At 46.3% G+C, this 25600-nt stretch overlaps 1 protein-coding gene across 1 annotated transcript; it reads right to left on the bottom strand.

The window, feature by feature from the left end:
• Window positions 1-611: 611 nt before the first annotated feature.
• SBNO1 (strawberry notch homolog 1) lies at window positions 612-25390 on the bottom strand. The gene is made up of 32 exons (XM_063315813.1): window positions 24606-25390; window positions 21885-22010; window positions 20418-20522; window positions 18871-19180; window positions 17628-17728; window positions 16954-17050; window positions 16306-16466; window positions 16037-16170; window positions 15856-15946; window positions 14929-15090; window positions 14187-14322; window positions 13990-14095; window positions 13697-13850; window positions 12773-12955; window positions 12567-12664; window positions 11955-12106; window positions 11057-11254; window positions 10742-10906; window positions 10281-10450; window positions 9549-9680; window positions 8795-8930; window positions 8048-8160; window positions 7227-7298; window positions 6865-6964; window positions 6196-6270; window positions 5897-6043; window positions 4936-5030; window positions 4713-4805; window positions 3733-3870; window positions 3438-3514; window positions 2918-3111; window positions 612-2275 (listed from the first exon to the last, which is right to left on the bottom strand). The coding sequence occupies exons 2-32, from the start codon at window positions 22008-22010 to the stop codon at window positions 2133-2135; spliced, it is 4164 nt and encodes a 1387-aa protein (XP_063171883.1). The 5' UTR covers window positions 24606-25390; the 3' UTR covers window positions 612-2132.
• Window positions 25391-25600: the final 210 nt, after the last annotated feature.

Here is a 25600-nt window from a genome sequence, read left to right as displayed (position 1 = left end):
GAAACTGCGCTAGCCCTTTAGGAGGACGGAGGACACTGAAGGGAAAAAGCCACACAATTTCGTTGACCATGTCATTTCTTTTTCTTTTCTTTTTATTGTAACGTTAAGCTTTTCATAAGCCGCCCCGGGCATCTGTCAAAGGGCTGCATATAAATAAAAGTAAAGTAAGCTAAGGCTTTCTGCATTAAAAACTGAGCAAATTAATTCACTCACAGCTGAACAAGGCTTAGGTTCCCCTTATGCGCGAGTCACTGTCAACCCAAATGCTCCCCTTTTGGTATGAGGAACTTAACTGATCCTGAGCATCGCTCCCAACGGTCAAAAGGCAAGCAGCGCAGAAAGGAACAGCGGTGGAGCCAACGGGGGCATCTCTGCATGGTGGGCAAGTCTGCTGCAGTCAAAGTGGCGGGATGATGGCGTCGCAGCCGAGGCAGATCGGGGAGGGGAAAAGGCAGGAGGGGTATCGTGCGGCGTCTCAGCAGGGAACCTCCTCAGAGGAAGAGGAGGAGTGCTCTGGGCTCGCGGAGGCCTCGCCCGGCAAAGCACCTTGCCCATTCATAGACCACGCTGATCCCACAGGGTCACCATCAACCAAACACAGGACTCCAAGCTGGTTAGAACAGCAGTTTTTCGTTCTGTTTCTTTTAATTGGACCCCCGCAAGATCTTGACGCCTTGCGGGGCGGTGGACAGGTTTTATACAATCTCAAATTTTCAATAGTGCAACCTGTGCAAGCAAGAAATATGACAAACATTGTCCTTCACTTTCTTATAAACATCTACTATTATAGGCAAAACAAAAACTTACCCATATTCTTAGATAAGTGACTATTCACATTTTGTACAGATACAGTTTTAAACAGTTCCAGGATAAACTCTACAATGTCTTACAAACGTAAAACAGGAAATATTTAAGTTATGGGGCAACAGAAAAAAAGAGAGCGAAAACCAACCACCCAGCGCAAAAGCCGGGACCCTCGTGTTGGGCTGCCCCCCCATATCTAGTCTACAGCTCAAGTAAAGTATTGATTAACAAGAACAAAAAACCAACAAAAAGAAATTGTAAAAAAAGGGTTGCAATGGGAAATGGAAGTAAATTTGCACTTTAGTTTCCTGAAAATAAAGGAAACTTTGGAGAGAGAAGGGGAAAAATAAGGCCTTTTTCAAAGCCATTCTTGCATTAGGAACACCATTAATCTTTTTTTTTTTTTTTTAAAGGAACTTCTTTAAAAAATTAAGATGGTTTCATTGAACACGCACACATACGCACATACCCAAAAAAGGAGAAAGGAAAGGGGGGTGGGAAATCCATGGAAGATTCAAATATATAACCTCTAGGAGAAATCCAGAAAATACAATCACTGGGCAGACACCATTTGAAGGAGGAGGAGGAAAAAAAAACCGAAATGAAATCCTCGCAGCTGCATCGAGACGGTCCCTTTCTTTCGCCCCCGCCGACCTCTCGTGCCGGCGATCCTGCTGGCGACGCATCCAGGGACATGCACAGCCCAAAGATGGCACAATCTTAAACGCAGGGTACGAATGTCTAGGTTTTCACGCTGCTTCTTTAAATAAAACGTACTCTTTTAATAGTTTGAGATCTCCGCTGCCAATATTTTTTTTATATATATATATATATATATATATATATATATTTATTTACACATACATATATATACAGTCTCTATGTAGGAACTCCAGATGTGCATCCGAGGACCTCTCCTGCAGCATGGCCCTGATGAACTGCCTTCAACCCTGAGCACCGGAAGACCCGGTGAACGGACAGCTTGATCGGGAATCTTCAAGCCTCTTCCGCACAGACCATGACCACCTACGTAGGAGGGGGGAGCCAATGTGTCGAAAGTGGGGCAACGAAACCCCGGAGAAATTTAAAAGGAAAAAAAAAAAGTGGACTGCTGTAAAGCAAGGCCGGGCTTTCAGTCTGACCACTCTTCATTTGCCTCTTCCCTTCTGCAGAGTTCTAAGACAGCATGATGGAACTGAAAGTTAATTCTTTGGAATCCGTCCCTGATAATAAAAAAAAAAGTGGGGGGGGGGGAAAGGGGCACAAAGAAGAAAAAAAAAAAAAGAGAGCGACGCAAGGGTGGTGGAACCAAATACCAAAGGTCTTTCTCATGCGCTGTTGAAGCTGGCGATGCTCTGCGGATGATGCTGCTGCCATATCTGTTGCTGCTGCACTGCCAGTTGCTGCGACTGATCGGAGGTCGACAGGAGGTTGACGAGGGGTGACACACAATTCGCTGGAATGATCAAGCCTGCAACGTGGTAAGGGGCTGGTCACGTCACTGGCATCGAGGAGCTGCAACAACTGACGACTCTGCCTTGCTTCTGAACCCACTAACTTGTTAGTTCAGCCACCACCCTCAGTCAGCTTTCCATAATTTAGGGTCTTCTGCTCAGGGTCTTAGATTAGCCCTCTAGCACAGTGTTTGTCATTAAGAGGTGTGGACCTCAGCTCCCAGAATTCCCCGGCTGGCATGCTGGCTGGGGAATTCTGGGAGCTGAAGTCCACAGCTCTTACAGTTGCCGAGCTTGAAAAACACTGTTTTAGCTTCTTTGAAGAAAAAAATAAACAAATCAGGACTTGGCCACCCCAAATGCACTTCTGTCGTTCATCCTCTTGCTTGCTTCCACCTAATTTCCAGAGGCTGAACAGAAAAGTTCCTCTGGGCTTGGCTCAAGGGGTTCCACCATTCCCCACTTGGGGGCAGCAGGGGGCTTCAGGTTCAAACACACAGCCTTGGGACACAGACAACGCAGGGAGATGGTTAAGATTGGGAGGGCCCATGAAGCGTACGTAAATGCTTGTGAAGACACGAGAATCCTGGTCTGGGAGAATGGAAATGCTTGTGGAGAGATAATGCCTCCAGGGACCAAAACTTAACCACCGTACTTGCCTACAATTCTCTGGCCATCCTCGGTCCGCAAGCGAACGATCTGCATTTTGACGTTTGTGCCACTAACTGAGGCCAGAACCCCTTCCACCTTTGTCCAAACGCTCAGGACCGAGCCACAGAGGACGTAGTAAGTCCGGCAGCGCAAGCCGACTTCGCAAACAAGGCCCAGACCCGCCTTCTTGCAGTTGCCTCTCCTGAAAGAGGAAGGGAAGGTCTGAACGCTCAAACTCCTTTTTCTGAAGCACAAGCCAAAAATCAGTACAGAATATTCAAGGATTGTTTCCCCAAACATAATTATGTCTCACTTTGGAGTATCCTTTCAAAGATCACATTAAAAATTCTATAAAACCAATGACAAAATGATGAAGTTCAGGAACGTGTAAGTCCTCAGATCAAATGAGGAGAAAACAAGGGTCATAAAGTTACTCCTTCCACCTGCATATTTTAGTTAGGGTGGGAAGTCCTGGTGAAGGCGGTTTCTGCAGCAGCCCCACTGTTCTGAAGGCCCCCCAAGGCTTACCAGTAAGCATGGGTGCATGTGTCTGCGGATGAGGTGTACTGCTCGAGCCAGTGAGTCACAGCATCATCAGAGGATACCTGGAATTATGCATAGCAGAGTTATTAATAGTCAGATCTGGCAGCAAGCCCATTCAGATGCAATGCTGACCCATGGTCTAGGGTTTTGTGCGGGAGCTGAACCAGGTGAACAGCCACCCTTGCTTGGGTTCGCCAGTCTGGGCAAATTAGATCTGCAGTCAAGCAAAACAGTTACAGGTACGTATGATGGAAAACGTAATTTTATAATGATAACCCACTTTTTTATACTTTTTCCTTATTTCCGCGTAGGTTTCCAGTTTCAGTTGTTTTCCGGTATTTGGCCTATAGACCAGGAAAAGCTTCTTTTTGGGATTCACCTCCTTCACAAGGATAGCAGTTTTCTTACTGTTTCGTATCTGGTAAAGAAAAGGCGGGGAAAGAAATGAAAATAGAAGACAACAAACGGTCCCAGAAGACACTGTTGAGAATGAACGCATTCACTGGTAAACAGCTACTCATTTAATAAACCTGGACTCAATATCGCCACACCTCTGTACAAAAAGTTCATCCGTGGTCTGTGTGGCAGTTTGCTTAAGCAACTGCTGCTGAAATACGGCTAGAAAAGGCAACCCACAGAGATGGGAATTTGGAGCAGTTTTGCTGTGAGATAAGGTTGGGGGCTTTTTAGTTTGGAAGACAGACTAATGCGAGAGGATAGAGGAAAACCAAGAAGGAAAAAGGAAAAACTTTTTCCCCCCACGCGGCAGCTAATTTTGCTTTGGATTCCATTGTCATGCGTTGTTACGATGGCTACCTCAAATGTCTTGAAAAGGGGATGAAGCAATTTCATGAGTAACACTGAATTACACCCAGTAGGGTTCCAAAAACCAGTTGCTAAGGAGTAAGGGCGGGTGAACGATGCCAACGCTACCAAGGTGTGCTTCCCAGAGTTTCAGAACAATGTGCATGATGGGATGCTGGTCTGGAGAGAAATCTTTTTTGCACGTCAGCCGAAGCTTAAAGTAGCCATTGAACTCACCCTTTTAGCAGTCCATGGAATCTCACTGACTCCACAGCTAAGGATTTTACTGAATTTCAATGGCAAGTGGAGCTGGTGGGGCATTCCCTGATCCCCCTTGCTTTAGCCACACCCACCAAGGAGGGCTTAGCCAAATCCCCATTTTCGGCAATAAGATTCTGAGTAACATAGTTCTGCCCCGCGGAGATGTCAAGCCAGACATTCAGAGCAGAGACTCACCTGGAGCGATAAATAAAACCCATCATCTGGTCCACGCTGCTCCGTCCAAATCTTGGTTGCTTCCTCCCAAGACATCCCTCTCTCCACGCTTATCTAGAACACAGATCAAAGCCGAAACAATGCATCACTGCACCCTTTGGGCACCCGGTTCTTGCAATTAAAGGCGGCCGGTGACGCATTTCAGCAGCTCCCCCCAAGCTAGCTGCCCATCCCGGTCACTTACAGTGTACAGTTCAACATGTCCAGAGGTAGAGTAGCCTGGCGTTAGAAACTTTTTAGCATCTGCTTTCCTCACTTTTTCATCTCCTGAACCCAGATCTTAGGGGGAAAAAGTCACAGGAAAGAAAGAGATCAGTATCCTGTCTGTCTGTCTATCGGTCGTATCAGGCATAAAAATGAACACAGGAATTACAGGATAAAAGCTTGAAATGATTAGACATAGTTCTGTTGTAAGTGGTTTATTGAACAGTTTAGGGTTGCTCAGCCACGGTTCCATGGCACCCTAGCGTTCTGCGAAAGGTCACTAAGGGTCCCCTGGATGATTTATTTATATGTTTTCTATCCCACCTTTATTATTTTTATAAATAACTCAAGGCGGCGAACATGCCTAATACTCCTTCCTCCTCCTATTTTCCCCACAACCACCACCCTGTGAGGTGAGTTTGGCTGATAGAGTGACTGGCCCAAGGTCACCCAGCTGGCTTTCATGCCTAAGGTGAAATATGATCACGATTTATTTAAAAAATTATTTCAAATTCCAGGAACTTCACATTCAAGAGGTCAGCTTTATTCTTTATTTTCAGTTTAAGATCACTGTGAATGCATATAGACAGGCCTACCCATGAAATGAATGTAATAATTTTGTAATGTCTGGCCTATATTTGAGCCTGAATAGGCAGGGGTTCCCCGAGGCCTGGAAAATATTTCAAGGGTTCCTCCGGGGTCAAAAGGTAGAAAAAGGCTGGTCTAGGGCAACGCATAACAAAGGCCAGTGGCTGCTAGAGAAAAGGTCAGGAAGGCAGAAAACTCCAAGGAGGCAACACTCAAAAAGTGGTTCTGAAGCACCTCAGCTCCTTGGTTTGGTAGCAGCTTCAAACGGAAACAAAGCCTTGCCTTGTTTCGGATGTAGGTGGCAAAAGAGAAAGGGACCGGATACTGCCCACTGTGGAAACGCCTTCCCTTACCTAAGATGCCCATGTCGTATCTTCCGTTCTTTTTAGCGTTCTGTATTACGGCATTGAGCGTGTCTGAGAAATACTGGAATACAGAGTTCTGCTGGTGTACTTCCATGCCCAGGATTCGGTTCAGGAATTTCCCAATATTGTTATAATCTAAAAGGAAGTGGGACGAAGTGACATTAGTGAGGAAACAGGCAGGGTTCCTGCCCCCATGCTGAACAAGAGAAAAATAACCCCGAAGCCAAGTCACATGGCACTATGTAAGTCCTCCCTGAAAGAAACCGCACACAGGATAAAAGAAATACCTTTGTCGAGCGTAAGAATCCCAGACCGGTCTTCGACATTGATTAGGCCGACACCTATTAAACCTTGTCTAACATCTAGAAGAAAAAGGGAGAGATTTTCAGCTCTACAAGGTATATATCAGTGTTTCTCAACCTTGGCCACTTGAAGATGGGTGGACTTCAACTCCCAGAATTCCCCAGCCAGCAGTGCTCCCACAATTCTCCCAGTGGGGAATTCTGGGAGTTGAAGTCCACCCATCTTCAAGTGGCCAAGGTTGAGAAACAATGGTAGAAGTAGCATCTACAGGTTTAGAAACCGCAACCCCAAATTAGAACATTGTGATCTCTTGCAAAGTTTCTAAAAGAAATACAGCAGCACAAAGAGATGGCGAGATCTTCCACCCAAATGTCAGATCCTTAAATGACTGGAATGCCATGATCAGAAATGAGAGTTTGGTTGGTTTAGCTGAAGACAGATTCAACAGTCATCGCAGAAACTATTAAGGGAACTCAGCTGCACTTTTGGAGGGTATGCATAATCAAGCAATTCAATCTCAGTTCAAGATGGCTTTCTCTAAGTTCTATTCCAATTATTAAAAACAAAACAAAACAAAACAAAACAAAACAAAACAAAACAAAACAAAACAAAACAAAACAAAACAAAACAAAACAAAACAAAACAAAACATACCTTTGAAAAACTCTCCTGGATAGTCAGCTGGCGGAGACACTAAAGGGGAATCCAAATTCACAATGGACTTCATGACTATTTCCAATGCATTTCGACCATACTAATTTAGGAGGAGAGAGAAAAGAGTCACCGTTGTCCCTCAGATACAGAATCTGACCAGTTTTATAAAGAGTGTATTTGTATGCATCTATATTATTATATTATCCCACCGTTTTTATACATAACTCAAAGTATATTTATGGAATGAAACATGAATATGTGTACAAGTATATACATGGATGTGTATCACGTTATTTTGAATGAGAAAGGAAAAGAAAAACAAGTAAAAATGGTACAGAATTGGAGTAGGAAACAATTTTCACCTTGTTGTCAAAGTTGAACCTACTCAAGTCTCTAGTTTCTGTTGCTCTTCGGTCACCGTGAGTTAGAGCACCCTGTATATAAAAAAAAGCTCACTTATAACCAAGATACACAAATTTCCTGCCCTTTTAACAGTGATTACCTCTATGACATTAAAAAAAACTACCAAAGAAAAAATTGACATCGCTGACAAATCCAGCAAGAACTTCTGGCTGTGATCATTCCTGCTTCCTCAAAGGCAAGGCACAGAGCAGGCTGTGCTCTGGATGCCCCCCAACCAAAGAAGGCTACACGTCTAAAGCTAAGGCTGTCTGTTCTACAGAGACCACAGAAATCTTGGTTTCCTGCTTTGCCCTCCAATTAAATACAGGTAGTTCTCGACTTAAAACCATTCATTTAGCGACCAAAGTTACGTTGGCACTGGAAAAAAGTGACTCACAGCCAGTCCTCACACTTACGACTGTTGCAGCATCCCTGCAGTCACATGTTCAAAATTCAGGCACTTGGCAACCAGCATGTATTCACAAAGGTTGCAGCATCCTGGGGTCACATGACCGCCATTTGCGACCTTCCTAGCTGGCTTCTGACAAACAAAATGAATGGGGGAAGCCGGATTCGCTTAACGACCATGGCAAAAAGGTCGTAAAATCTGGCGCAGTCACATGATGCCTCACTTAATGACATCACTTAGTGACCGAAGTTCCAGTCCCAATTGCAGTTGTATATCAAGGACTACCTGTACAACCAGTTCCCAAACCTTTGTCAAAATCTGGTCCCATATAATTAATTATCCACCTGGAGCAACTCACAGCACATGTCTTACCAAGCTCTCCAGCCGTTTGGCAACGATCGATGCAAATCTCTGTTCTCCTGCCAATTCAGAAATCAGGAAGACATACTCTGGGGCAGTCACTTGGTTGGACCGGTGAGTTCGCCCTGGAGATGAAGAAAAAGGCACCTTTTGTTTGCTCGTGTCAACAGCATCACCCCCAACTCTCGTGTGTGATGGGAACGCACCTTACTTTATTTAAACAGATTTACATAGAGAGCCTGACTCCCAACAACTCTGGGCACTTTACATTCCAAAAAAGCTAGAGCAATAAAACGAAAAAAGAAAAACCATACAAACGGGGAAAAAAAATTCAGGGGTTTTCCAACCCCCCTACCCCAACCCACATTATCTTTTCTTTCTGTTGTGACAGTATCTGGAAGCTCCTTCTGAATAAAGCTCACTGGATTATAGAAACATTCAACTTGTACACATTTCAAGGTGGAAACTTTTACTGTCTTTTACATGAACTTAACGCTGGATCCTTAATCAACCAACAAACCACTTTTGTGATACATGCAGAATTGTGTATAGCAAGTTGGCAATGTAAGTAAATCTGGAAAAGTCTGTTTTATCACCTTGCCCCCAAATTAAATTTTATTAATGTTTGATGCGGGGCAGAAGGGTTTGTTTATCAAGGCACCTTTCAATTTGAAAGCCTACAGAGACGCTAGCAACTTGAAGGCCTTGCAAGGGAGTCCTCAGGAACCATTCTGCTTCACCGCCACTCAAGGTACTCACCAAACTGCTGAATTGCCCGATCTGCACTCCAGGGCAACTCCAGGGTCATATGCACCCGCCTTCTCTGGTTCTTGGCTCTTCGATCCGCTTGCAGAGATATTCCTGAGCTGGCTGCTTCAGAGATTATGGCAATGTTCTGCATGACAGAAGGTGGGGGTGGGGGGGGAGAAAAGAAACTAAGATGTATAAATGCAAACTCTGGATCTTTGTCGCGGAGATATAAAGTGAAATGACACTTAAGTAAGGGGAGAATGATGCCACCTCACCTTTCCTTTAGCAAGTTAGGTGGTTTTTCAGATAACCTAAGAAACCTCTCCTGCAAATATTTTATCAGTATCCCCTTTTCTAATGAGGAGGAGACAGCCACAGCAAAGGATGCTCCTAAGGTCAACAGCTTGCATCCATCACCCTTTTCTCGCAAAAGTACAAGCCAAACATCCTTGCCAAATCGTGTCCGTCTGACACAAAAAAATTCTGAGCAAGAATTATTGCACAACTACATGGGCAGCTTTAACTTTTGAAAAAAAAAAAGAAAAAGGAAAAGAACTTGGTTATACTTACGTATTCCAGTTTTAGAAGAAACGTACGGTTGAGAGTACCTACTACTTTTTAATACGTTGGAAATGTAAATGTTTAGGCCATGTTTCTCACCCTTGGGAACTTTGAGATGGGCGGACTTCAACTCCCAAAATTCCCCAGCCAGCCAAACACTGGCTTGGACACGGAGGAGAGCAAGAGGAACGGAAGTGGGTACCTTATCTCCATCCATGAACCGTTGCTTCTCGGTAATATTTAGGATTTCAACTGGAACATCAAGCTCAGATCTTGACTCGTACGAAATGCTGCCATCGTCATTACTCACGACTCTTCCTTTGCGACCTGTCATCTTCGGAACAGCAACTCATTTCAGCAAGCTACATAAAGCTTTTAGGCCCTGTGAAATATTCTGAAGCCCTGTCAGGTATTTGTCGAGGGCTATTCTGAGAACAAGCTTACTGGGTATATACCATTCACCAGCCCTAAGTGATTCCTCTTTCCCTCTCAAGGGCTGCTGTGATTTGATACCACTGGACGGTGCACCTCCATGGAGGTGGGAACATGGGATGGGGGGAGAGAAACACAACCATTGGCCAGGAACGAAAGAGCTGTTTGAGGGACACCAAAATAATACCTTGCATAGGAAGAGCTGCTTGCTGAACTTCTCTGAATAGCAGGCCCCCACCCATAACACCCGGAGAAACCACTGAAAAAAAAAAACTGCTTTTGTTGGGGGCTTCAAAAATGGGGGTGGGGTAGGGACATACGGTTTGCAAGTTGCCTGGCTCGTGCAAGCATCAGGGTCAACCTTCCAAAGTTCTGCGCCAGAATGGCAAGCAGCCCATGTTTAATTTCAGGCTTCTTGTGTCAGAGCCCCTATTCTTAGAGCTCCCTCCCTGCAACAGCTCTAAAGAGAAACCTTCCTTCCTCGATCGTCCAAGTCACCTACCTCAGCCACATTCTCAGGACCTCCCAGTTCATCTATGAGTTCATCCAGTGTATTAGGGGGAAGGTCTTCTGATAGCTTCTCCAGTTTATCAAGCAGTTCTTTTTTCATCTGCTGGGCCCTTTCAACAGCATCCTGACTTGTCACGTAGCTGGTGTTTGTGTTACTGGATGCTGTGAATTGCCAAAAAACAAAAAACACCCAAGAGAGAGTCTTTACGGGGTCTTAGAAGGAGAACTGGGTTAATCCATGGCATCCCAATTCAGGAGGGGTTTTGTAGCACCTTTTCTGACTAACAAATTTTACTGAAAGAGTTAAGCTCACGAAAGAGTAAGCCTTTAATAATATTTGCGAGTGGGAAAAAGGGCTGCCCGACTCCTCCTGGTTTCCTTTTACGGACTTTAAAACTGCCGCTTCCTTGCCAGGCGGAAACATTCTGCCAACCGAAGCAGACGCAAACGTACCAGATACGTTGGTAGAAGAGGTGACGGCTGCGGAGGAGAGAGAACTCGGTCGCTTGGCTCCAAGACCGGAAGCTAATAAGGCACTCTGAATAGAATCGGGGTCTATGCTCTTCTTCTTCTTCTTCTCTTTATTTTTCTTGTGTTCTTTCCGAATTAGCCATGGATCTGAGAGAAAGGAAAACACGACAGTGGGCAAGCAAACCTCACCGGTTTTTCCCCCGAAAGCTGAAACCACGCACAACCTAAAGTGGTAAAAAAAAAAAAAAAAAAAAAAAAGACGACAGCAGCAAATACCCGAGAGCCCCATTATCTCACCATCTTCACCATCTTCACTAGATTCATCCCTAAACGGGTTGAAGTCGTCGTCGTCTCCGGAGCTCAAGAATCGAGAACTCTCGTTCTCGCTCTCCTCGTTCTCCGAGGCCTCTGACTCACTGAAGCTTTCATCCGAGCTGCTCCCGGCCAGGCCACCCGTTTTACGGGCTTTCTTGATCTCTCTTGATATTTCTTCCCCTTTTTTCCATTGAACAAAAAGAAGGAAGGGGCTTTAGAAAGGGGCACCTCAACTCTCTGGGGTCTGTTAGCAAAGAGGGAAAGTCGGTGACCTTCTGACTGAGAAGTGTTACCTTGGGGAGGAATTCTTACCAGTTAGTTCTTGCGTAAGTGAACAAAAATAGACGCTGTACAAACGGACAGTGCAGAGATTCTCCTAACTTATTCACGAAAGTGCTGCAAAGCATGCTATGCTTTCTGCAGCTCGGGGCTTTTAAGCTTTCTAAGCAAGAAACAAAATGCCAAGAATCAAGTCTCTCTCCGCACCTGAATTAAGCAGCAAGAGTGTGCAGATGACACCACCAAAGACAGAAATTGCACCAGCGCGTGCAACCCCCCCCGTGGCTTCAGCGTCCTTTATTTCCAACCTCCCACGCTACCTGCTCAGTGTTCTCCTCTTTGGAAATGGCAATCGTGAAAAGGCTGGTCCTTTGGGAGACGCTCTTATGTGGAACAGATATACCATAAGGGGTTTTCTCAGGGCATTGTTAGAACCGCTTCCAGTGCCAAATCTCCCCATTCATCTGTGATACTTCTCAATTTGCAGACTAAGTTTGATCAGCCACCTCCTCTCGCTTTTTGGACATATCTTTTCTAAATGGGCAAAGCACACCTATTTAAAATAGCACCAAGACTTCGTCGTCGCCATCTCCAATCTTACCTTTACGCTTCTTCACTTTATCCTCCTTGCAGGGACTGTCTCGAGGAGAGCTGTTGTTACTCTGGACGGACAGGTCGATTCCCAGCAAGCTGAAAAGCTTCTTCCGGTCAGGAGCTGGGAAATGTTTCTCAATGAGGGACTGAAATACCCCTCTGTAAAGTTAGGAGAGAAAAACGACAGCAGCAGGTGACGCCATCCCAGGAGCTTTAGCTGGTGTTCTGCGCCACAACCCCTGCCAGTGGCAAGGACGACGGGGCCTGTGGCACAAACCACCCACAAGGACTAACCGGCCCACCCTTGCCCTGTGATAGGACGCCTGTGTTTCTGGGGAAATACGATTCATTGGTTTAGCGCAGTGTTTCTCAACCTTGGCAGCTTTAATAGGTGTGGACTTCAGCTCCCAGAGCTCCCCAGCCAGCATACTTTGAAAAACACTGCTTTAGAGGTTAAGAGTGGAAACCACAGCCCTGGACAAATCTCTCAGCACAGCTAATAAGCCAACCTTCATCTTAAGTGCCCTGCCCAATATTTGTATGGGGATACTCTGAATTTTGGAAGAATTTCAGCAGCGGCCTGCTTTCCCCAAAAGTGCAGGGCTGGCAGGAGGCTTACTTTGCTGTGGAAACGAAGTCATTCAGTTCTCCGCCACCTTCCTCCAGAGCTTCTAAGGTCCTTGCTTCTCCCGTGGACTGTAGCCCAATGACCACGCACTGCGGGAGGGGAAACACAGGCACTTCTAAACGCAGAGGACACGTGCGTCTCTCACGACCAGTCATTCCAGCACTTCCGCCCTGGTCTGAAGTCAAGACCCAACGCACCTTGCCATTCTTGATCTCTTCTCGGGCCAGCTGCACCACTCTTTTTACTTTGGACGCAATGCAGAGGTATTTAAAAAATCTCTGGTGGGCAGACCAGAACTGGCCCCACATTGACTTTTTCATGCGCTGCTCAGCATCGATGAGGTCAGCTGCCTGTTGGAATTTCTCCCTGGCACTTACCCACTAAAAAAGGAAAGCAGAGTTTTCATACTTACACACCCAGAACGTGGGCGACATAAAATGATCACCCAACAGAAAATGGAAGGAGAACGAGATGCTAGACTAGACAGACCGCTGGTTCTTAAAGTCTAGTTCTTAAAGGCTGGTTCTTGAATTTTGGGTGATAGTTTTCTAATTTACCTTAAGAGCACCCGTGACATACTGAACCTTTGCTGAACTGTGCCCAAACAGCTTGAGCACCCATTCCTTTTGCAGTAACGGGGAAATCACTTTTATAAACAAGGTATTAAAACTTCAGGTTTTAGCCCAGAAAATGAGGTTGTATTCCACTAACATCAATGTGACTTAAGCATGACTGCATGTACTTCTTGCTGCAATAAAGTTGCTTAGCATTCATGGGATGAATTCCTCGGAATGGAGGTATTCCAGGTTTGCTATTCATGCTTAGTAGCTGGATACTCCGGGCGTCTACAAATTCTACATGAGAATCCGCACTCCTTAACTTCTTAGCCTCTCTGGGATGTGGGATAAAACGTCTGCAGAAAATCTGATCAATGCTTTGGCAGAGATCTGGAGACTGGGGATCCCAAACACCAAGTACGAGTAATGGAGTTGATTGCATGCTATCACAAATCTTGCTAGTCTTTACAGTGTTAAAGATTCACAGGTGCTTCTATTGCAGTGAGTTAACCTAACAATCGTTCTCAAAGCGTAACAGCAAACTTCTCAATTTTAAATGCTTACCATTTTCACGGACTTATTATACATTTTAACGTAGTGCTGAGAAAGCTGAACTTCATCTATTTTGAAGGTGACCCCTGAGAAGCTCAGCTGCCTTGCTATGTACATTCCTCTTAGCTTCATATCCATAGCAACTATTTCCATGGCACCCACACCTCTGAAGATGAAAAAAAAAAGATAATTTTTAAATGGAAATTATTTTTACAGGGACCTGCTTGAACTTGGAGAAAAGCTGCAAGGAAGCCTGAAGCCTGCGTCTAGGCGTCACTGGCCGAGATCAACATCCAGAAACCTACCTTCTTTCAACAGCTTGAATAAAATCACTGAACTCCCTAAACGGAGTCCCTTCCCCCCAGATCCCGAGGCGGTTCATATACGCCATGTTCCGGGGCTCTGATGCACCTGAAAGCAAAAATGAAATTACCCATGCTTTTCCCATTTGAAAACTGCACTGAAATCCGTTCATTCTTCAAATGACGAAAACAGTCCTTACCTGTGGCACTAGCATAAACAACCCTGGCCTTGGGAAGCTTGTTCTGCAGTTCCAGAACAGCCAGTCCTGTCTTCGTTGGTTTTGAAGAGCCAACCGGACAAAGGTTTTTAGCCTTGTGGCACTCGTCAAACACTATCTGAGGACGTGGTTAAGAAACAGACATTTGGCGTACACACATAAAGTTGCATGGTAAACATTTCAATGAATGAAAGCCATAAACTATTACAGTCATTCATAGCTAACGTATTTTGGTCAATTCCGCAGACCACCGAATAGTTGGAGTCATGTGTTTATCTTTCCAATGATGAACAATAAATCTTTCAGCTGTAAGTAAGGAACAGTAACAATTAAAACTTTCTACAAACTAATCCAGCCAAACATGGGAACTTGGAGATCAGCGCAACCTTCCAAGAATTAACTAGGCTAGATACAAAACTTGGCAAAGTTTCCCAACTGTGGCAACTTCCTGATATGTGACCTTCAGTACCCAGCATTCCCCAGCCAGCATAGGCATTGTGGAGAATTCTGGGAGTTGAAGTCCATAGATCTGAAAGCTTCTTTGGTTGGGAAACGCTGTTCTAGAGCATTGCGACTTTATCTGGAAGCAATATCTGCTTCCAAACATTTGATAGTCTTGGAATTTAAAAATGCATCTTATAAAGGAAGGACCCCTGATACCATTCAAAAGGTGCTAATTTAACAGGTAAGGCTATCGCCCCACGCTGGAACACGGAAAGGATACCACCCCGTCAAAGTCGTCTCCACACCAATGAAGCAGCTGCTTGAGTCTGGTTTTGTATTTCCCTCCAGACTGGCTTTCCCCAATAAGCGAAGAATAGGTGGCAAAGATGACCCCCTTCTTCACACTTCCATTGTGCTTGGAAGAGATTTTCCCATATTTGAACTAAAACAGAAACAAGGTGAAAAGTATGAAAGACATTCTATTCCACTGCAAACCTGTATGCGTTATCTCTCCTACGTAAACTCCAAATAGCTTCAAAGCTGTATCTTAAAATGAAAAGGTTTCTGAACATTTTGCACTTGGAACTCAAATAATGGGAAAGCTGATGGGCTCCCAGAGTAGTTTCTGCTCTGATATTTTTGCTTACGACGCCCTTCATTCTGTCACCACGTTCAAGTTCCACCAAATGGAGAAAGGCTGCCGTATGTATCACTATGGAGGATCATGTTTTCCAGGAACAGTTCATTGGGGTAGCAGGCTCGTTCAGTAGGGCTGCTACAAATGTCACGCATTCAGTAACGACAAATTCTAGCAAGACTCTTCCTCCTGCAGAACGTCCCAATAGAGACAGTCCTAATTCATTAAAGTTTTCACATTTTTATGGGAGAATTCAGGAATCTATTACTATCCCGCATGGTTCAATCCTGGCATGTCTCAGTAACCGAGGGCTTGAACCCTCCCCACTCCCAACTGTAACCCTGAAAACATGCAACGTGCCTGTGGTAATGATTAATCTCAAAAATAATTTGGGACCGAGTGACTGTTATGCTACTTTCTAGCATAGCGTAAGCCACACAGAAAGCAACAGAAGGATCAACTGTCGGTTTCAGTGTGAATTCTGAAACAAGAGCATTCATTTAGCATGCACCTCACACAAGTGTACCTAATGGTTTTGCTTCAACTGTACGTAGTAAAATATTTCCACACCTTGTTTAATGAATGGACCAAAATGTTTCTTGCTCCAATATCTCTCAAATCCCTTTCTGCATCGTATTTCAGATCATTTGAAACACTAAACCTAGAAGAGAACAGGTGCAACAGACCCATGAAGACAAAGCCAAATGAAGAAAAACCACGACGTACGGACACCGGTGCCTTCTCTACTCACCATACTGCCCTTTTTCTACCCAGGAGGTAGTTTTCATAGATGATTCCAGCGATGGTCCTTCCTTTTCCTACGCCGGCACCATCACCTATTAAAAAGCCGGCTCGGTCTCCGTTAGGTAGGAATGTCTCATGTTGCTGTGGGGAGTTACAGAAAACCCGTTACAGTATCTGGACTGAGATGGGAACCACCGCCTGCTTTTGCACCCAGCTCAAATTGGTCTGGTCTCTGGACTGGCGCAGACTTGTAGCCACCCTTCAGCAAAAAGGTACCTGTGCTGCGTAGGTAATTGCTTCCAGCTGCAAGGCCGACAGCCAGCCGCTGTCAACGCTTTCTTCAGGGATCGAAGACTTGTACCATACTTCAGGAGGGGCAACGCTGGAGAGAGAACTGGTTTCTACTACTGGGTCTGGATGGCGCAAGCCAATTTTCACTGTGGGGAGAAAAGGCAGGGTGTAAGGCCTAGAAATATTCCGGGAAATAGTCTTACCCAGTTCTGCTGCCCAGCATTTTGTGAAATCGCGTAATTCTAGCCTCTTCCAGCACGAGACTTATCGACCCCCAGGGAAACCTTTCCCTCCTCCTCCCCTTCACAGGTGGTAGACAATTCCCAGCATGGGCCATGGCCAGAACTAAGCCTGATGCCTTCCGGTGTTTGGGACTGCAGTTCCCCTAACCTTCATAAACAGTGGTGGGAAATTACCCACACTGTGCTCCAAAACACCTGAAATGCTCCAGGCTAGGAAGGCTGACCACTCCAAATAAGAAGAGGGAGAGAAGTGGGCATAAACACTAACACAGATCCCACAGTCAACACCTAGTTCAAAGGAGCAGACGCAAAGAATGCCTAATTTACAGATCCTAAAGTTCAATGTGGTATCTTCAGTTATTTAATTTTGATAAAGAACAACCAGACATACGCTTTATGGGCATATATTCGGCATATGTCTCTGCATGACCCATTTCTTCTTCATCCTCTTCCTCAGGTTCTTCTTCCTCTTTTGTGACGGGCACTTTCTGCAGGAAAGATCAGCCATGTGTTGCACGTACACAGCAAAGTTCAAGACTGAGCAGACACATGCAACGGTGGAACATGGAACCTCATGGCATCCTTCCTACTGAATTTGGAGGTGTTACCTTTAAGGCACTCCTTCTGGTTGGACTTACTTTCCGCCTGAAGACATTTTGTAATACTCACAAAAGGTCTTGTGTGTTCGAGTTACCTGAGTTTAAACCTAAACTCCTTTGCTCTGAAGCAAAGTAATGGCCATCTGAAATGTGTTTGCATATCATACTACATTTAAGAAAGGCTGGACAGGAAGCTGTTGAGAAACGACAGGTCTACACGCAACACCCAAAGCTGCAGCTTGTCTCTAAAACAGCTTGCAGTATCAGTGATCAAATACATAAAAACCAAGTATTAAAAACAGTCAGTAAGTCTACGCAACAGTAAAACCGATCAAAATCTAGGATTTCAGATTTTAAGGAACAGGGTTCGGTTACAACAGGATCATTATATAAGCAGCCATATAAGTTCTTTAAACAAATAAAAATAAATAGAGCAATATAAACGTAAATTTAGGGCTGTGCATACCATGGTAGGAGAGAAGCTTCTCATCTTTAGATCATTTACCCATATCCTTGTAACTTCTTTAGTCGCAGCCTCCTTTTTAACAGCACCATTACTCAGGTCAGCTGAAAGGAAAATGTTCCAAATGACTAGCATAAATGCCTATGATATAATAAAATTATTCTCCAAGCCAGTTTAAATGAAAGACAAACTTTTATTCACCAATACACCCCAGTGCATATAAGCTTCAAACCAACCATACATTTAAGGCTACCAGGTGGATGCGAAGTGTCAAAGCACCAAAGTCAGATGAAGATGACAGTGGATTTCCCACATGGGGATTAAAGGAAGGACACTCCACACCCGGCTTTAACAGTGGAAACAATCTTACCTGGCTTGGTGGTGTTTACCACCTTTGGGGACACAACAATTATTTCTGTAAAAAAGTCAACATTTGGGGCCTCAATACATTTTTAAGATTTAGCCTTTTTAGCATTCTTTTTCTCTGCCTAAACGAGTAACTTGGCGATAGCACTTATAATAGTCTGGGAAGGGTCTGCTACGTTTAAACAACCAGCCTCCCATGGTATTTTAAATATGGACCGAAGTTTGATGGGCCAGTACAAATTCATGCAGAGAAAACGCTACATGAATTTCACTGAAATAACTGCAGGTAAGACAGAGCTTTTAACCCAGAAGATATTCACACGGGAGGAAAACCCATCCCTTCACAAAAGACCACATACGCTCCATTTTTCTCCAAATGAACGGTTTCTTTCCATCTCAGTTAAGGGAAACGGAAGAGTCAATTTGGAAAGATGCTTAAACGTGTTTCATGACCCTGATGGGCTTCATGACCCTGACTGGCTATCAGGGCTGCAACTGGGGGGGAGGCAACTGGGGCAGCTGCCCCAGGTGCCATGCTGGGTGCCAAAAATTTGCCCTGGGTGACACAGACCCCAGTTGCAGCCCTGCTGGCTATTAACAATCATGCGACACCCAACAGGAGCATGGGCTGATTTTACATGGGTCAGAGAACAGCCGCAGTAAGGAAGCAGAGCTGTCAAATTTGCTTTGTTGTTTCAAGCTTTAAAACCTGTACAAAAAAGAATGGGGTCCAGTCCCCTTGCATGGCTAAAGGATTTCTAGCATGGGTGGGCACGGCCAGGCAGCTCAGCGCCTGCTAGTTCAGCGTTTCCCAAACGCGGCGACTTGGACGATGCCAAGGAAACTCAGCAGGAGATTACCGACTACGTAAGGTACTTACTTGCCGCAGTCGCAACTGGTGGAGCGATGTTGGGAGGAGGCTTCAATTTCATCAGTTCATTAAGACTATTGTTTTTAAGGAGATCTTTCAGCTGGATCTGGTCCTTGGGCACGGTGGTCGTCAGGGTGTTCCGCGCCACTGGCACTGTCACCGACGGCCGCGTGGTGGTGCTGGTTTGTATAATTTTTGCTACGGTGATGGTCTGCCTAGCGCTGGCCACGGGTGTCGTTTTTGTCATTACGATGGTCGTCCCCAAGGTAGGGAGCTGGTTTATTTGATTCAAGACAAAGGTCGTGGTGGACGGCGGTTGCTAAAGAAACAGAGAGACTCGTCCTTGTGGTTTTAGGATCACCACAAACAACCGCCCGGCATTCTTCCTTTTAACTGAGGCATACAGGCTGCTTCAATCATACGTGACACTCAGTGGCGTACAGTCCGATACAGTAAACAAGATTAAAACAATACATGCTAATAGCGTAACGCAAACCTAGTAGCAACATCAGCGCCACATCAATCATGCTGAGAAACATCCTTCTGATAGAAACGATCAACTAATGAAGGCTTTCTAAAACAGACAAGTCTGGGCAGGCGTTCTAAATGCCAATAGGACGAGGCTAACCTGACTTCGGGTAGAAGGGTGTTCCACAGGAGAGAGGCAGCAATGGAAAACACCCGCTCCTGGGTTCTCTGATCACATGCTTTCAGGATGGGGTTTGAATGGTGTCCTATTCACTAGATGCTGCTGGACAAGCAGACACCACCGGGAGAAGACCATCCTGCATTACATAGGCTTTAACAGTGACTGCCAGCACCTTAAATTGGACCTGAAAGCCAAAGGGCGACCAGTGCAGCTGCGGGGTTGTCTGGGTAAACCAAGAAGCGCCTCAGCTACTTGAAGTGCAGCATTGTGGACCGGCTACAGCTTCTAGGTGGTCATCGTGAACAGCCCCATACAGAGCAACAGTCCAGCCGAGAGGCATGAATGACCGTGAGCAGGACCTTCCGATCCAGAAGTGGACTCAGGTGGAGTTGCCACAGCTGCCACCTGCTCTTCAAGCTGAGCTGAGAACCAGGAGAAGCCCCAAGTTATGAACCAGTTCCGTCTGGCAGGGCCTGCCAGCTTCCAAAACGGAAATGGCAGGCTCAACCACTGTCTCCTCCTTTTCACTGGCAGAAGCCTTATCTAGGAGGAGGAGAATCTTTGCAAGACAGAGTCCCCAACCTCCAGAGACAGTCCAGAAGGGTGCCATGATGGACAGTATCAAAGGCAGCCAAGAGATCCAGCTGAACCAGGAAGGTCTTATTCTACGGACTCAGTATAACAGTTTGGAAGCCTTTTCTAAGAATCACCTGACTCAAAACATTTTTGAAGTTTTTTTTTTTTTAACAGAAGGGATTGTTTTGTGAACTCTTCCGTGAACATAAACCTTTTCGTTTATTCAAGGAACAAAAAGGTTGCACGCTGACCCTATTTTTATTTGTATAATTCAAGAGATATGAATTGTAATCTTTAATGTAACTCAGTATTAAAAATGTATTTTCCTTACTCTGATGTTCAATACTGTGGGAGAAGAGGCAGCCTGGGGCTCTGCTTTAACAGCTACGGACGCTTCTGACTCCAAACCCAGCTCTAATGCGTTAAGAGATACTGACTAAAGGAGAAATAACAGTAGTGTTAGACTGGTGTTATCAGCATTTAATTAATGCAACACGCTAATTTTCTGTCTTTACCCTAGATGTATTTAACAGAAAATTGTGCGTATATACTGTAATATATACACAAAACAATTATATGCTTATATTTGACAGCTTATGCTGATAGCAAACTATGTGCAAAAACTGAGTAACGACAATTTAACCAAACTGTGCAGATCACTGGATTGCAGTTTGCCACTGTTGAATACCCTGCTAAACAGAGCAATAGTAGATATATTCAGGCACAAGAAGCCATTAAACCTTCCTGTTGCTATATATGGCCATTGCCCCCCCTCAGTAACACAGCTAAGAAAGATCCTACCAGTTGTCTTCTGCAGAGGGCTTCTAAAAGCACTAAACTGTCTCCCCATAACAAACAGGGTACAGGTCATGTCTGGATTACAGCCATGAGTTGCATTCCCCCAGCATCCTTTACCTGGCTAATGAGTTAAACCAGTTTTTGTATTCAAACAACAAACTGCAACAAAAAGTAAGCAAACAAACTGGATGTTCTGCACAACCCCCTGAGCAACAAAAGAACATAACCAGGGTTGACATTAAGTAAATCCTGTGTGAATACAGCTGCTAGACCTTTGTCTCCAGTTAAGCAAGTTCTATAAACACAACCGCTAAGTAAGTGCTCTGGGGCCATAATTCCCTAGTTCACAGCTCAAAGGAGGGGCTGGCCAGCATGTTTGGCGTGGCTTCTTGTATTGTCTGAACTCAGTCATGGTTCTGGGATTCCTTACTCAGAAGCCAGTCTGCCTTGGCCAGTGAAGACTTTCCCCAAAAAAAGCATGCATCAGATAGCACATCCAAGGCTTCTACTTTGCAACTGACAAAAGGAACAGCAATGCAACATGTTACATTCACAGAGGAGAAAGCTGGCAAGGTGGTTAACGTGATATAAAATCAATGCAATGTTTTAAATTTGGCAGCAGCATATAATCTGAAAAAGTTATTTCCCTGAGCTGGACATCACTGAACATCACAAATCTAGCCTTAATTCCTTGCTCCTTAATCCCACAGAAGTGAGGCAGTTTTACTGTATGGCAGACACACAGCAGGTCAGTACCAATTTTACAGGTCCCATCAGATCTGGGAATTAAGCATTTCCATTTACAGGTAATGTATATAACAATGTACATGTAACAATGTTTACAGTGATGGTATTTTATGTTAACACTGATAAAATAAACAATATCCAGCTTCTCTTTGTTTAATAATGTAACTGTATCAACAACCTATTTTACAGGGAAATAAAAGTAACTCAAATGCTACAAGACCGTGACATATACAAAATTGTACAGCTTTCCAACCTGCTGAATAGCTGGAGGTGCAGTTGTGAGACCCATATCTGGAGAATCGATATCGAACAAGTCATTTGGGCTAATTCCACTTTCACTTAAAGCTGTAAGCAAAAGATCTTGTCCCGGTTCCACCATCTCTGAAACAAAGCAAATTATAAGATCAAAACAGCTCCTTCTGCTAAAGGCCATATTTTTTCTACCTCTTCACTTCTAAAAATGGCACCCCTGTATTGCTTCTCAGCTGCACAAGATCCCTTAAAAGCTTCCACAACCAAGTTCAGAAACACCTGAAACATCTGACAGAAAGTTATTACTGCATTAAGGAGGCTAAATGAAAATCACTTCTCTAAATCATTCTGCAAAGAGCAGTTAGCTCCTCTAAACTGAACAATGTCAAAGTGAGTTGCCCTTCTACTGCAATGCCTCCTTATAAGAACTCCTGTTAGTTCACTTGGAGATACTTCAAGGAAATACATTGAGGACTGGACTGTTGGAAACTCCAGTTAGCATGGTGGAACCTATTTATGGTTAGGCACATTTATAGTCATGATGCTAGGCCTCCAGTTTCCCCAGCCCAGTGAAGAGCAACCTTCTTTGTAAATAAACCATGAATCCAAAATACTAGGAAAGGGCACCCCTCAAATATCCCATTCATCTTTGGAGTAGAACAGCCGGCAGGAGCAGAGTCTGACAGTGCTGTAGACTGGTAACAGGTAATCCATTAACCTAAGAGGACCACAGACTTTGATTGCCTGTAACACTCATGCATCAGTTTCACGAGCCACCCCACCAAAACATTTAACTTCTGTTTTAGCTCTTTTCTAGGCATGCTTTCTTTCCGACTCCCATTCAAGAGCTCACAGTACCAAGACTGTGTGATTGCTACTATAAGGCTGACCACATAACATTGTAGCTAAATAATGCTCTACTGGGGACACAATTTCTTTTTACTTTTTTGAAACTGTTCACATTAGATTTAGCCCCTTCTCTGGAGTCACTCAAGAAGACAAGAAGCCTCGTTCTTTGGCCCATTAGTTTCCAATAATTAAAGAACAGGATAATATGGACTACTAAAAAGCAATATATGCATTCCAATTTACAGTTAAGCTCCCTTGATGATCTCACTGTGGTACACATACCCTAGGATGACAACCCCAGGATTCTGCCAACTTGTTGAAGTTTCATTTTCAAGCTTGTTATAGCATGTGGATTTGAACACTCCCTTTCAATGGGTTGTACGAAACAAAAACCAAACACAAAGACACGTCGCAACCAAAAGTTCACACTGCTCTGTCTTGCTAACCTAGAGGCCAGGGTAAATTTCCTCAGAGGTTCCAAGAAAATTCAACACTTTCAAGAGTTATGAATGAGCACTCATTAAACATGCATATTATTAAAACAGAAAGTTCTGGCATTTTATTGAAGATTGCACTGGTATTCTTCATCCAGGTTTTAAGCTGAACTCAGTTTCCGAACAACTACCATTTCAAACTGAATCTGTTTTACTTTAGGAGACATATCAGTTTCCAAAAGAGACTGATGGAAAATTATGTAGCAACCTATACACCAACACAGCCTGTGCCAGGAGAAAGAGTTTAGTGAGTCTAGAATCAACCAGACAGACATGCTGTTTGCCAGTCTGAAGTCTTGTCAACAGTCCTTTGGCAGTTGCAAGGATGTAAACTCTAATCAACAATAATCCCAAACAGATTCACAGAAATGTGAAGACTCTGGTGTTGTGCAACAGAATATAGCAAAAATAAAATAAACCTTACAAATCTTCCCAGAAAGGCCATCAGATCCTGGCCTTCCAGACAGGGACCACGTGTGTGGAACATAAACTTCCGGGTAAGGCTGGATCCAACGCAGCATTCAGACCCCACATTTGCCCCACTAGATCAACTAAACGAATCATCTTAGGAGCAGCAAGCAGATGCTCCAGGGCTAAGTAAGAATTAACACCGGTGGCCAGAGACAAGGAAGGGCTGGACGCAATAGTCATTTCTCCTCAGCCAGCCAGGAGGAACCAACGGCAGCCCCCTCCCCTTCTTTCTAAAAAAAAAAGGGGGGGGTCCATTCTTTCCAGCGTTCCCACCCACCGCGATGGGATCGCTCCAGGCGCCCTTCCGCCGAGCTCGCCTGGAAACAGGCAGCAGAAAAAGGCTCGGAGGAGGAGGTCCCCCCGCAACGGCGGCGGGCAGAGCGCGAAGTTTCCCGGGGCTGCGGGGGAGCCGCCCCGCGGGCGCGCAACGCCTCCCGACAGGGGCCGCGGACCGCCCGGGCGACGCGGCCCAGCCTCGCGGACCCGGCGAGGGGGGCTCTCTCCCCTCAGCCCCCCCGCCCCACGGCGGGCGGGCAGGGCTCCACAGCACGGCTGCCTCTGCTTCTCGGGGGATGCTGCAGCGCCACTCGGACCCCGGGGGTCCTGGCGCGGAGGGGCAGCGGGACGGGGGAGGGGGGCCCGACGGCGCCTCAGCCCGCTGCCTCGGGAGGAGCCCCCTCCCCTGCCCGGGGCCTAACGGGACGCCGCCTCGGGCAAAGCGCCCCTTCCCGGGGGAGGCGAGCGGGGACCGGCCCTTCCCTCGCCGCTCATCGCCTCGCCCGCAGCCCGGCCGCCTCGGTGCCCGCGAAGCCCCCCAGGCCGAGAGGCGGGGAGCCGTCAGGGCGGGCCGTGGGGCTCCCCTCCTGAGGAGGCGGCGGCGGCTCCAACCCCGAAGCCGGGCAGGGGACTCACTGGCCGTCTCGGAAGGGCACCGTCGAGAACGCTCCGCCGGTGGCTCCTCGCCGCCGTTCTCCTCCGCCGCCGCTTCTTCTTCCTCCACCGCCGCCGCTTCCTCCCCGCGGCCGTCGCCTCAGCAGCCGTCGCGCCGCCCGCCGCTTTCTAACTCGCCGCCGCCATCTTGGCCCGCTCGCCCTCCGCTCGCTGCCTCCCTCCCTCCCGCGGGCGGGGGGCAGAAAGGGGGAAGGGAGGCGGCGCGCCTGCGCGAAGGGGTTCAGCGCCGGCGGCAGCCGCAGCGACGTTGACGTCCTCCCACGTGACCTCCGCGGCGGGTTCGCGCTTCCCTCCTGTTGCCGGGCGAATCAAGCCCACGTGACCATCGCGGGCTTTCTCCAGGGGAAGGCGGGGGAAGCGGGCCGGAGTGCGCAGGCGCGTCGCCGGGCCGCTCCTGGTGTGCTCCTCACTCCCCCGCGATGTGGTCAGGTGGTCCCGCCGGCCGGGTCACGTGGCGCGCTCAGCCTGGTCGCGGCGTTCCTGGAGAGGGGGAGGGGAAAAGGAGGCGAGGGGAAAAAAAAAAAAAGATGGAGGCGAGCACGTTCCCCAGCGCCTCATCAAGGCAAGGCCCCGTGTCGGATCCTCTTATCGCTTCGTTCCCCCGCAGGTGGAGCAGTTCCATGGCGGTCGCCTCAGGCTCGAGAGCTGATCTAGGCCCGTCTTTTTTTTTTCTTTCTGCCTGTGGGGTGGGGCAAAGAGGAGGTCGAGACGACGGTTGGGAGTCACGTGATCCGTCTGCCCAAGATGGCGGCGCTCTACGTGGCCACGCAATGAGAACGCGCACGTCTCCCTCTGATCGCGAGAGGTTCCGGTGCATGACGGGAGAGAGAAGGTCCCATGACAAGGTGACGAAGCATCATTGCGAGGAGGTCAAAAGACCTCGAGAAAGAGCACTGCGCAGGCGCGGCGAAAGCTGCGCCGCTATGATAGCGAAGCGCCGTCGCTGTGCTCT

This window comes from Candoia aspera, chromosome 15 (genome assembly GCF_035149785.1).
Source record: "Candoia aspera isolate rCanAsp1 chromosome 15, rCanAsp1.hap2, whole genome shotgun sequence".
Taxonomy (NCBI): domain Eukaryota; kingdom Metazoa; phylum Chordata; class Lepidosauria; order Squamata; family Boidae; genus Candoia; species Candoia aspera.
Note: the sequence above shows the minus strand (reverse complement) of the source record. Positions and strands in the feature narration are given on the sequence as shown.

Coding starts and splice junctions, on each gene's coding strand:
- SBNO1 (XM_063315813.1), bottom strand. CDS start 22,010: ATGGTGGAACCGGGACAAGATCTTTTGCTTACAGCTTTAAGTGAAAGT. Junction 6,965..7,226: donor GGTTCAACTTTGACAACAAG/GTGAAAATTGTT, acceptor CTCCTAAATTAG/TATGGTCGAAATGCATTGGA. Junction 6,271..6,864: donor TCCAGGAGAGTTTTTCAAAG/GTATGTTTTGTT, acceptor TTTTTCTTCTAG/ATGTTAGACAAGGTTTAATA.